This window comes from Artibeus jamaicensis, unplaced genomic scaffold (genome assembly GCF_021234435.1).
Source record: "Artibeus jamaicensis isolate MK-2021 breed Jamaican fruit bat unplaced genomic scaffold, CSHL_Jam_final contig_444, whole genome shotgun sequence".
In the NCBI taxonomy this organism is placed as follows: domain Eukaryota; kingdom Metazoa; phylum Chordata; class Mammalia; order Chiroptera; family Phyllostomidae; genus Artibeus; species Artibeus jamaicensis.
The window spans coordinates 1,020,038-1,033,186 of NW_026521831.1; the positions used below are offsets into that span (position 1 = coordinate 1,020,038).

At 48.7% G+C, this 13,149-nt stretch overlaps 1 protein-coding gene across 2 annotated transcripts in view; it reads left to right on the forward strand.

Moving 5' to 3' along the window:
- The window catches only part of PPP1R13B (protein phosphatase 1 regulatory subunit 13B), a 75,686-nt gene that overhangs the window by 48,887 nt on the left and 13,650 nt on the right, over positions 1 to 13,149 (forward strand). For both annotated transcript variants that reach the window (XM_037164272.2, XM_053666049.1), the window contains exons 5-6: positions 11,237 to 11,338; positions 12,684 to 12,858. In XM_037164272.2, the coding sequence (XP_037020167.2) occupies positions 11,237 to 11,338; positions 12,684 to 12,858 (277 nt within the window). The remainder of the gene's footprint in view (positions 1 to 11,236; positions 11,339 to 12,683; positions 12,859 to 13,149) is intronic.

The window sequence follows — 13,149 nt, forward strand, 5'->3', positions numbered from 1 at the left end:
GGGGTTGCACAGGAGGTCTCAGTCAGCCGGACTCAGGCGCGGAATCCAGGCACAGGGTTGGACCTAGTGAGCGACCCAGCGAGCGACCAGGCGAGCGACCGCGGGGGAGACAGCGGGGGAGCGGTGCTGCGTGTTGACTGTGGTCGCGCATTTGTGCGCGGGTGGACAGGCGAGGGAGTGGGCGATTGGACCGGGGCCCGGGGGGTCCCCGCGGCAAGCGGCAGTGGAGGGCGCCGCCATTTCCCTGCTCTGACCCCATCTCCACATACAGCGTCATAACCCAGTGACCTGAGTGGCTCGGCCCAGGTGAACCACCTAAGGTGCTGCTCCTCACCCAGCTGTGAGAAACAGCAGAGGGCACCGCCATTTCCCCGCTCTGACCACGCCCCCACATACAGCATCACAACCCAGCGACCTGGGAGTCCAAGGCGCCACTCCTCACACTTAAAGGGCGCGAACAGACCAAAAATGGTGCAAGAAGATCTCAAAGCCCCACAACCTATAGATCTAAGCAATGAAGAAATAGCAAAACTCTCAGACGCACAGTTTAAAACACTGGTGATCAGGATCCTCACAGAACTGGTTGATTATAGCCACAAATTAGACAAATATATGAAGGCGAAACTAATTGAAGTGAATGGAATTGCACAGGACACCAATAGCAATGAAAAGGAAACTGGGACTCAAATCAATGGAGTGGACCAGAAGAAAGCAAATAATGGCCAAACAGAAAAGAGTCAAGAATCAAGAACTCAAAGAAATGAGGAGAGTCTTAGGAACCTCCAGGACATCTTTAAACGCTCCAACATCCGAATTATAGGGGTACCAGAAGGGGGAAAGGCACAGCCACCAGTGGAAAACTTATTTGAACAAATAATAAAGGAGAATTTCCCCAATCTGGCAAAGGAAATAGACTTCCAGGAAATCCAGGAAGCTCAGAGAGTCCCAAAGAAGTTGGACCCAAGAAGGAACACACCAAGGCACATCATCATTACATTAGCCAAGATTAAAATGAAGGAGAGAATCCTAGAAGCAGCAAGACATAAGGGGACAGTCACCTACAAAGGAGTCCCCATCAGACTGTCAGCAGATTTCTCAAAAGAGACCTTCCAGGCAAGAAGGGGCTGGAAAGAGGTATTCCAAGTCATGAAATCCAAAGACCTATAACCAAGATTGCTCTATCCAGCAAAACTTTCATTTAGAATGGAAGGACAGATAAAGTGCTTCTCAGATAAGACCAAATTCAAGGAGTTCATCATCACCAAGCCCTTATTATATGAAATGTTAAAGGGACTTACCTAAGAAAAAGAAGTTAAAAAAGCATGAACAGTGAAAGGACAACAAACTCACAGTTATTAACAACCACACCTAAAACGAAAGCAAACTAAAAGGACAGCTAGATCAAGAGTGGAAACATAGAAATGAAGATCTCAAGGAGGGTTAGCAACAGGGGAGTGGGAGGAGGAGAAGGGGGGAGAAGGTACAGAAAATAAGTAGCATAGACAGTAGATAGAAAATAGAAGGGGGGGGCAAGAATAGCATGGGAAATATAGAATCTAAAGGACTTGAGACACATGGTCATAAACTAAAGGGGGGGTGATGGTGGGGATGGGGGGTAGGGTGGAGGGGAATGAAAGGGGGAATAGAACAACTGTAACAGCATAATCAATAAAAAAATTAAAAAAAACTAAAAAAGAAAAAAGAAAAAAAACTTATTTGTCCAATAGAATTCTGAAGATCTGGTGTGACTGTGCTGTGAAGGCAAATTGACTGGTTCTCACTCTGTATGCCTGTGTTGGGGTGTCGGAGACCACCCCCAGTGTCACTGATTCACTAGGAGGACTGAATGGACTCAGGATTAGTTGTCCTCTGGCTGTGACTTACTCCAGTGCCAGGACACAGAGCAAGATGAGCACTGGAGAAGGCACAGGAGCGACATCCACAGGAAAGGGTCCCAGGCTCCTAGAGTCCTCTCCCAGTGGAGACACACAGGACACTTATTTCCTCCAGCAACACACAGTGACAACACATGTGAAACAGTGTCACCAGGGAAGCTCGCTGGAGGCCCAGTGCCCACGGTTTCTGCTGGGAGCTACTCACGTAGGCAGCCTCTACCCAGGAAGTACCAGACTTCCAGATTCCCAGAAGGAAGGCAGGTGCTCAACACATCGTATTATCTGCACAGACAGTCTGGGTGCGGTGAGCTACTCTTAATAGTTTAAGGAACAGTGGGAGCCCTCCCAGCAGAAGTCCCGCAGCAGCCAGAGCCAGTCCTGCGTGCAGGCCTGTCCGCACAGTGGTCTCAGGGACACCATCTCTCTTAGAGGTTCTGGAAACATTTTCCCCAGCCAGCCAGGCCGAAACCTGAGTCACTTTCTGGTTTAATCCTGTACATCCAGTAAGTTGCCAAGGTCAGTTGATCCTGCCTCTGACTTTCTTCTAAGAGCTCTATCGTTTGAGCTCCTACATTCAGGCCTCTGATCCACTTTGAGTTATTTTTTGTGTATGGTGTGAAGCGGAGTCCAACTTCATTCTGTTGCATGTAAGTATCCGGTTATCCCAGCACCACTCAGTGGAAGGACTGTTCACTCCCCATTGAATTGTCTGGGCCCCTTTGTTCAAGCAGTTGACCATAACTGTGAGTGCTGTTTCTGGAAGCATTTATTAATGTGGTCACTCAGTCCCCCTGTTGTCCATATGGTAGTGAGGATTCAGCTGGCTACTGATCACCTCCCGGGCCAGGTAACGGTTTGGTTGTCTAGAGAACAGCTTCTAGACTCCCTCCAGGGTTGGGGAGAGGCCATCCAGACCCCACTGCATCTTCCAAGACTGTCCTGTGCTCTCCCTGTGCAAGGTGCCCTTTACTTGCTGTCCCTTCCCAGAGTCACACCAGGGTGTCAGTGGTTGTTAGCCTCGTGGGTGTTCTGGGACGGGACTGGACAGGTTCTGTCCACTGTTGCTCTTTCTGGCTCAAGGCTTGTGTCAGATCTGCCAGATGAGTTACCTCCCATCCACTCCCCTTCATGTAACACGTTGCCGTTGTTGTCTCCCTCCTGTTACTCCTGTTCTGTGGTTTTGTGGTGTCTGATGCTGAAAGTCCCTTTGCTGTCCTCTAGTGGGGTTTTGCTATTTAATGAAATTAGTATTCACTCTCCATTTGGAGTAGAATGAGGGGTGGGTTTCTTTTACTTTCTCCTGTTGAGAATTGTTGAAGTTACTGGTTCTGAGGATTGGTATCTCTTACAAATTCTTGAAAATCCTCTACCATCTCCACAGGTGTTCTTCCACATGCTTTCTGTTTTCTTTTGGAACTCTGGTGGAGCCATCTCGCTTGGACGCTCTCCCTTTATTCTTTTTTTTAATTTTTATTTATTTATCTTTAGAGGGGAAGGGAAAGAGAGAGGGAGAGAAATATCAATGTATGGTTGCCTCTCATGCATCCCCTCCTGGGAACTGGCCTGCAACCCAAGCATGTGCCCTGACTGGGAATTGAACTGCGATACTATGGTTCGCAGGCCCGCGCTCAATCCACTGAGCTACACCAGCCAGGGCTTCTCCTTTTATTCTTTTGAAAACAGCCCTCCCCAGTTCATTTTGATGAGACCGACCGAAGACGCTGTAAAAACCAGGTGTTCGGTGGCAGCTATTTGAAGTCTCCCTCAAATTGCATAGGGAGAGGGGGTTCCGGGTAGGCGTAGGAGCAGCCACATCGCAGTACAGGGTGACGAGTGTGGTGGGAGTGGAAGGAGGCCCTGGAGCAACGGGACCAGGTCCGAGTCACTCACTGAGGTGGAGGTCCGCTCAGAGGAGGAGCCTGGCACTCTGGCGGCAGAGCTGTGAATGCACTGGTAACGGTGGGCAGGGAAAGCCGGGCCGGGAAGGCGGGGGTGACGCTCAGGAGGAAGGACTGCTGAGCTGATGGACCTTCACCGTGCTGCGAGCCCAGGCTTAACCTCGTAGGGCGTTAAGCAGGAGAAAGACCTCTTGGTGCCATTGTGTGAGGAGGGTCTGGGGATGGAGGGAGACCAGGGACGGGGAGCCGTGCGAGGCCGTCGCTGGGTGCGCGGCAGAGCCCCAGCTGTGCGCTCGAACCTCCGAGAGACGCACTTTCAAAGAAGATACTTGGACATGAATACAAGCTTAAAAGGCATCCCATTTATCTACAAACCACAGTTTAAAAGAACCGTCACTTGAGATGACAACATGGCAAGAGAAATCATTATTAGCTGACAGACTGATCTTTCTTCACAGAAATCTTACTTTTTACTTTATATGAGAACAGTGTTACTATCCAAGAAGAGAAATTCCTCTCAAGAAAAATGCTCAGATCTGTGGGGGTGGGTCTCCTCAGGAAGCCTTTGGTGCTGCTGAGCAGGTGACTTCGGTCTCTTGTGGTTTCTTGTAAGCATCCAAAAACAGCTACCTAGATTTCTCATTCTCTTCGTTGTATTTCTTTATTATGTATGCTAGAACCAAATTATCGTTAGCTTCTGTGTTTCTAGATGGGGAAGATTAGTTGGCCCATATGAAATTATTGACATTGGATCACTTTTGATCCACAGAAACAGCATTTCCACGGGATTCGGACTAGCAGTAACCCAGCATGTGTTCACTTTTTTGATAGTGACACGATACATGGCTGTCAGTCAGGGTCGACAGCCTGATATAATGTGTGCCTCTAGTGAGAAAAGTCGGGGAGGGCAGACCTTCTTGCGGTGGAGATTGTCCAGCCTGCTGCCGTCAGTGGAGCGACGTAAGGTCCTTCCTCTGCTGCCGACCCGGCAGGGACTCAGCCCTCTCCTCTGTAAAACAAGCTGTGCTCCTCACAGCGTTTTGTGAGCATCAGCTAAGGAAACCATGAACTCGGGTATCTGTAAGAGGCTGATATTGTGTAGCAAGTGCCCATAATATGTTGACTCTCTAAAACTCAGAATTTCTTAAAAACCCTGAGATTCCCATCTCTGGAAGTGATGCCAGGTCCTGAGTGTCAGAACAGTTGTATGAGAGATTCCTTAAAGAAGCAGGAAAAACTTCAGGAAGCAGATGACACTGTGGCTAGATCTGCAGGATGGGCGGAGTTTAGAGAGCAGGGGATGGGCAGCGCAGACAGAGGGGAAAATGTGAGCAAAAATGTGGAGGTGGGAAGTGCTGGCTCTGGAAGGGAGAGGCCAGCCCAGAAGTGTGAGCTGTCAGAAAGTGCCCTGAGCTACAGCTGATGGTGTTGGAGGCAAGGTGGGCTCCAGTCAAAGACGACGGTAGAGCCCTGAGTAGCAGTGGGGAATTTAGGGCGGAGGCCAAGGGCAGAAGGAAAGGGAGGAGTTTGGTTTTAGCCATGTTGAGGTTGAAGTCATGCAGGCAGGGCATCCTAACTAGATGAGAACTTGGCCATAGGAACTGGACCTAGGACTCCCTCGGAGAGAGACCAGAGTGGCGCGGCTCGCCCGTGGTCAGGGGTGCTCTCCATGGACACTGAGTACCAGGGGGGAGGACGAACTGTTGAACTAGAGTATGTCATCTCCTTGACACGACAAGCATAGGACATTTATTCTTTTCCCAAGTAACATCACAGCAACTTTCTGGTCTGCTGTCACCAAAGGCGAGGTTACTTGGTTGCGTATTAAAATCAGCGTTATCTGGAGAAGGGCTGACATCTGAAGTGACCTGTTCTTCCCCAGTCATTGTTTATTGTTGACAAAGCCACTAGTCTTTTTCTATTAACTGACTACCAAGGAGTGTATGTTAGGCATTGAGGGGAAAAACAACATTCGTAGCTGAAATCTCTCTTGATTGCAGTATGACCAAGCATTCTGAAACAGAGTCTTCAGCATCCATAAACACTTTCTTCTCTTTGGATTGTCTCTGTGCTGTTGGGGGTGACAACCAGCTGCCGTGAGTAGTGAGCAGTAGCCGGCTAGATGCATGTTGAGTCTCTGTGAGACTTCACAGTAAGTGTCCACCGGTTCTCTAACACGCCTCCCTTCAGAAGGCGGAGCCTGCTCCCACCTCTCCCAGGCTTGGTGACCTGGCTCCTAACCAAGAAGGTGACCCCCAGGGGACTTCTGAGGCTAGTTCTCAGGAAAGATGGGGGTCTCCCTGTGTCCCTCGTGCTCTTTTTCTTGGGTCGCTTGCTGTGAGGGAAACTGCTGCCATGCTGCAGAAATGCACGAGTGGGAAGGCCATGAGCCCCTCCACAGCGGCTGGGTGGCCGTGGGAGTGCACCACCTTGGAGGCAGGTCCTCCAGCCCACCGGACTTCAGGCGACTGCAGGGCAGGCTCACATTGGGCTCACCCCACCAGAAATCTCAAGCTGAGACTGCCTGGCCGAGCTGCTCCCAAATCTTTCACCCACAGAAGCTGTGAGCCAGAATGAACATTTGCTGTTGTTTTAAACTGCTCAGTTTTGTGTGATCTGTTACTCAGCATAGAAAACTGATACATGTACGTGAGAGGCTGCTGTTGCCCAAATCATCGCCACAGATACAAAATACGCGAATTAAACCATGAGGACGTGCTGGTGTGCATAATGAACAACACATAGTACTGCTGGAAAACCCCACGTCATGTAACGAACGCTCGTTCCACGTTGCCGAAGGAGGGAAAGAAGGCTTCTCAGTGGATGTGGGTGGTGGAGGGGATGCAGTGCAGCAGTTCTTTGGGGTGGCTCTGAAAGGTGGATTTTTACTTTGGCATCATTCACTGCTTTTTCCACTTTGAAGGAGATTACACTCAAAGTTGTAGGACAGCAACGCTTTTTTAGGGTAATAAAAGCTAAGCAAGAGAGCACTTCGAAACAGGCAGAGGTGACCTGTGTGCACAGTGATCAGAGGGCTATAGAAGACGTCCTCGCCTCGTCCCTGGGCACATCTGCTCAAAGCACACCATCTGCACCTGTTCAAGTGTGGGGCACACTCAGAGCTGCGCCGTGTGTGAGGGGCACTTGCATTGTGTGAACCAGTGACTGTTCATTTGCCTGAAACTGTAATGTCTAAATACCACTCTTTATAGAGCATTATTATTTAATGTGTTTCTGAATGAGTCATTATACCAAAGAAAAGTTGTCTGGAAAGGGGCATGATTTTTCAAGAACCACAGTAACAAAGAGTCATTAACCGAACAGATACTGTGCCAGGGGGTGAATCTGTTTGTTTGCACGGGTGGAAACCCTTGTTAGACTGTGGCGGGTACTGGGAAATGCACTGGGTGTGTGTTGGCAGAGTGTTTCAATAGCACCTTAGATGGGTGTACAGCCGACTCTCCTTACTAATATTTGGAAAGAATAAAAACCAACAAAAATATATCACTAGTGGCTTAGGATGGAAGACGTGTATATTGTGGAATTGTCTACAGTGGTTTGTTTTGAGACACTTTATTATATGTTTTTAATAACTGAGATGCTGTAATACCAATTTCAAAATTATATTTAAAACATTACCCAAGGAGACAAAAGTACGTTTGATTAAAGCCGTGTCATTGACTGGCTTGTGTTCTAAAGATTCCAACTGTATTGTCAGGTGGGTTGTAGTAGTTTCTTAGCGTCTCTTAAAAGTCTAGTTCTTATACCGTGTTTCAAACATGCTGTATTTTCACAGCTTTATGACTTGTGCACATCATTAATGCAAATGAGACATTAACCTGGGAAATAGGCTTCCTTTTCATTTCTAACTTTTGGCAAATTGTGGGCTTAGCTTATTTATTGAAAACCTACTCAAAGTGCGTGTGGGATTGATAGCTTAATTTTTATGCTTACTTTTTTTCATTACTTATTAAAATACCATTTCTGTGGAACTCTTTCTTTGCCAAGAGGTTAACATATTATTTAAAAAGAGAATGACCAAAATTTGAGCAAGTCTTGGCAATGATGTGGAGAAGCTAGGACTGTCACGTTGCTCGTGGGAGTGTGAGATGCCTGGCCCCGTCGGTAGACAGTCTGGCCATCTCCATGCCCCTACCGCACAGCCAACTATTCCCCCGTGGGCCGCCCTAGAGAAACCAGACATTTGTCCACATGACTCCCACCCGAATGCCCTTCAGCAGATGAATGGATAAGCAAAATGTGGTCTGTCTGCACCCCTGAGTGTCTCTCAGCAGTAGGAAGTGGGGAGTGCCAGTGCTGTGAAAGAAGCCAGACACAAAAGTCCACTCTGCAGGGTCCCTCCGGCGTGAAATCCCAGAGCAGTCGGAGCTGGGCTGTCCTGCTCACCAACAGCCCCGGACAGGCCAGTGGTTGGGGGAGGGGTGTGCACAGTAGGGCACTCTCTGGGAGGATGGAAATATTTTGTCTCACCTGGGGTGGGGGCTGCACTGAGCTGGGAAAGATGCTACTACCCACAGAGTGTGGTTAGGCGTGGCGGGAAGATAAGTAAGTATTGAGTCACTTGTAAATCCATTCGACACTTGTTGATCGTGATCATTGATTGGAGGTTGTGAGTCTAGGACCTGCAGAGTCTGGAAGTCTTATTAGCTAGAGAGTCCCTGACGTGTAAGTTTTTGTTAGGTTAGTATCGATATTTTGCATGTAAAAGTGTTGTATGTTAGAGATATCGAGTCTCTTATTGTTTCTTCCAGTAGATTTGTGGAAGTTTGGAGAAAGAAGGGGGCAATAGGACCAGAGAAGTGATCACTGTGTGTGGGCAGTGGGGCTCCTGTTTTCTCTGTCTGGGAAGGTGGGGAGTTGGTGAGACCTGGGGTAGGGTGGGCCATGTTTGTCATGGAGACCCGGGTGCTCTCATGGTTAGGCTGGAGAGCAGCAGGCCTCTTGCTGGGACCCAGAGGTCAAGAACACTGGCCTGAGAAGGAGCCCTGAGCCCTGCAGGAGGAAGGTCAGAGCCCATGGAGGGCTGGAGAAGTGTTCACACAAGCCTGCCGGCTGTCACCAAGAGAACTTCTCTACTAATTCACTCGTCCTGGAAGTGGCTTGTTCTCCCTGTGACCTGGACTTGAACTCATCAGGTAACTCTCCTATGATGAGGGACCTTGATGTGCCCAAGGGAAAAGGATTTGATTTTTTCTTATTAGATGCAATGAAAAGAAATGAGCAAGGAATTTAGTCATCTGTGTGTTCAAACATATTTGGGTCATGTTGAGAATCGAAGATTGTTGAAGCAGGGGGGAGTCTCCACGAGGAGAATGCATGGTAGGCCGTGGTGAGAGGGTCGGATTTGCAGAAGGTTTTTGTTTACTTAAACTCCGAAAGGCGCTTTTTGCTACATTTTCACATCAAACAGTTAAGGGAATATGTACTAACATGTTGCATATTTGTTGACTTACTAGTTTATGGTTGCTTGTGTTTTTATAAGCCACTTAAAATACAATTAATTACATAAGTGTGTTTACTTGGAGATAATTCATTGAACTATACACTATGATTTATACAGTTTTCTGTACGTCAGACCTACTTGCAAATAAAACTTTATTACGTGTATAAGATGTAGTACCACGTTCCTTAGGACAGCGTGGTGTACCCCAGTTTCGTACTTAGAAACGCACAGACGACGTGGCGCACAGAGCTCTGTCTCGTTCACAGGCACACGCGTCAGACTGCGGGGTTTCTCTCCTGTCCTGTCCACACTGTTACTCTAAGCCATTGGTGGGGAGGGGGACCAAACAGATATCTTTTTTATGTTGTACCATTATGAAATTAATGTAAATGGAAAGATTTGTTGAATGGACATAGTTTTTAAGGAGTAGAAGTTCTGAAGAGTTCAAAAAAATGCCTTTCATTATGATTGGAACATCTCAGGTGGAAATTAGCAACCCTTTATTATAAATGTAAAAACAGAAACTTTGGGAGTTTCTGATAGTTCTGTCTGGCATTTTTTTGTAGAGTAAACAAATTTCTTTCAAATGGAAGTTTCTGTAACTTGGCTATTTCCAATGCTGGGTCCATACTGCTTGCTCAGGATCTTAGGTACACAGAGTGGGGGTTCCCATTAAGACTGTCGCACAAAGTCTGATCCCGTTTTCCAGGAGTCAAGAGTGCACTTGAACACTGTCGAGTCGGGGGCAGGGTTGGACCTCTGTTACAAGTATAATAGGGCGGTAGGAGGGCGGGAGGTACGAGCACCGACGCTCCCAGAAGTAGGGAGCAGAGGCCTGAGGAGGGGCCATGCGCCTGCGTGGTGAGCAGCACGGAAGTGGGTGGAGGAGCACAGGCCTGACTGGAGCTGGAGTCTCTTCTGTGCTCAGCTCCGGGCCCCTGGCACGTCCCTTCCCTTCCACACACAGATCTGCTAGGAAGATGCGACACATGCGTAAACACGTTAGCACAGCAGTGCGTGTGTGCAGGGCGTGCGTAGTGAAGCGTGTGCGTGCGGGGTGGTGTAGAACCAGGACTCTGCTTGCTGCCCTGCCGCGTGAGCTGTCTGAGCTTCTATGCGCGTTCTCTCATCTGTGGGGGGGGCATGTGACAGCACCCGCCTGACAGTGCTGTTAGGGGGCTTCAGTAAGTTCATGAGCGGAAAGCACAGAGTTCTGTGCAGAGCACGGGACACGCACAGTGAAAATGCTCCGTTTGGTTGTCATCAACAGAGAATGGGGGATGCTGCCAAACTCCCCCCGTTACCGCCCCGCTTGCTGTGCTCATGTTCCGTATATCATTCATCAGTCCTGGGTCAGTCCTTGGTGTAGACCGTGTGTGTGTTTTAATGAGGCACTTGTGTTTTATAATCTTTGTGTGTTTAGTTTCTCGAGACGAGGTGGCATGACATAACATTTGTTCTGAGATTTGTTTATCCTTGAACATGGGACATCCCAGTTACTCGGGTGCACTGGTTAACCAGCAGCGCAAAGAGGGCCGCTGCCTCGACACACGTTTTCGAAGCTTTGCATGGTGCTGCGCCTCTTACGAAATGTGAGGTCAAGTAGCAGAACTGTTACTTATGTTTAATAAAATCACTCAACACTTAGGGAAGTTCTCATGAGAAAACAGACTAACATGTACTCTCCTGACTTCTACAGAGCCTATTCATTTTTTTTTCTTGAGCGAGGGAGAGGAAGAGGAGAGAGAACACATTGATTTGTTGTTCCACTTACTGGCACATTTACTGCTTCATTCTTTTATGTGCCTTAACTAGGGGTCAAACCCACAACCTTGGCATGTTGAGAAAACACTCTGACCAACTGAGCTACCCCACCAGGGCCCTGGGAACCTATTTAAGATCTCTGCATGTGTGCAATGTCAGGGAAGTCAGTTGTGCAGACAGAGGCACCCAGCCTGAGTGTGATCTCATCTCTGCAGGTTGGGCATCCACGTGTCGAACTGACCCTCTCAGAGCTCCAGGATATGGCAGCCAGGCAGCAGCAGCAGATTGAAAATCAACAGCAGATGTTGGTTGCCAAGGTAAGTTTTAAAAGCAGAGTGGAGAAGCGTTCAGAAAGAAGGTCTCCAGCCATTACTTTAGGTTGGGGTGAGTACGTTCTTGGGTAACACTTGTCAGTAAGCCCACGCCACAGGAGTCGGGAGCACCACATCCCTTTCATCTCCTTCAAAATAGTAACTGTGCAGTGTGCTGCCACTCCTGACGTGGGGATGTGTCAGAGCAAGGGCCTCTGCCCCACTTCTGTGCTCACACACACACACACACACACACACACACGCACACCAGGAGGTGGTCGGCCTTACCCCACGTAGATGAACCGTGCAGAAAGGACGTTTTTCCTGTCATCTCCTTTTCTCTGTGGGTGTCCTCAGTTGGTGGCGTCAGCTCCTTTGTGTCCTAGAGGAAGCCAGCCAGCCATGCTGAAGGTGCCAGTTGCAGGCCCCAGAGCCAGTGACGCTGACTTGTCAGGCTTCCCTTGATGCCGCCTGGCAAGGCCCTTGTCTGGTGTGTTATGGTGGGACGTAGTTAGACACTCTGTAGACAAGTTCTGCATCTGTTGTTGAATCTCTGTAACTGCAAGATTCAAATCTTCCTAAATCATGGTTTCATCAAGGATTAAACATAACAGATAACCCCCATCATCCACGCCTTCTGGAAATGATTCCAGGTTGTAATGACCTGAACCGCCCTGAAGCCACTGTAATGAGAGCATGTGAACGTCACTGTCTGGGCTCTCACTGACTTTTTTTAAGACAGATTTTTTTTTAATTTCTTTTTTTTTCCAGTTACCATTGATGTGCAATATGACATCAGTTTCTGGTGTGCACTATGTACAACCTATGAAGTGATCTCTCCAAAAAGCGTGGGGCCCACCTGGCCCCATAGTTACTACAGTATTACTGACTGTATTCCCTGTGCTGTACTTTACATCCCTGTGTCTGCTTTTATGACTGGCAATTTGTGCTTCTTAACCTCTTCCCCTTTCCACTGGCCCCCCAGTCCCTCTTAACCTGGCCGTCAGTCTGTTCTCTGTATCTTGGGAGTTTGTTTCTGTCAAGTTTGTTCGTTTATTGTTTTTTATGTTCCATATGAAGGGAAATCTGTAGCTGTTCTTTCCTTTTTATTTTAAGATTGTATTTATTTATTTTTAGACAGAGGGGAAGGGGGAGAAAGAAAGGGAGAGAAACATCAGTGTGTGATTGCCTTTCACACGCCCTCTACTGGGGACCCTGCCTGCAACCCAGGCATGTGCCCTGACTGGGAATCAAACTGGCAACCCTTTGGTTTGCAGGCCAGCGCTCAGTCCACTGAGCCCCAGGGCCGTCCACTTCAGTTTTCAAAGTGAGCTGTTCCCTCTTTCATCAGGAGCAGCGTCTGCATTTCCTGAAGCAGCAGGAGCGGCATCAGCAGCAGTCTGTTTCTGAAAGTGAGAAGCTCCAGAAGCTAAAGGAGCGCGTGGAAGCCCAGGAGAATAAGCTGAAGAAAATCCGTGCCATGAGAGGACAAGTGGACTACAGCAAAATCATGAATGGCAGCCTGTGTAAGCGCCACAGCCCACTCGTAGCCACATGTGGAAGAGGTGACACGGAGCCCAGCCCCCAGTCGTACACAGGGTCAGATCTGGTACAGAAAGTGCCCGGAGGCTGGGTGCATCCCCTGCAGGGCACGGGAGCTGGGTTAGCGCAGGTGATCGCAGAAGGTCCCCCAGCGGTGTGATAGGAGGGGGCCTGGCTATGTCTGTGACGGCCGCCGTGGTGTCGCAGCTCACCTCGTCGTTCGGGGCTGTGGGGATCACACAGCCCCGAATGTGGTCTGTGGTTGAGATAAGCCG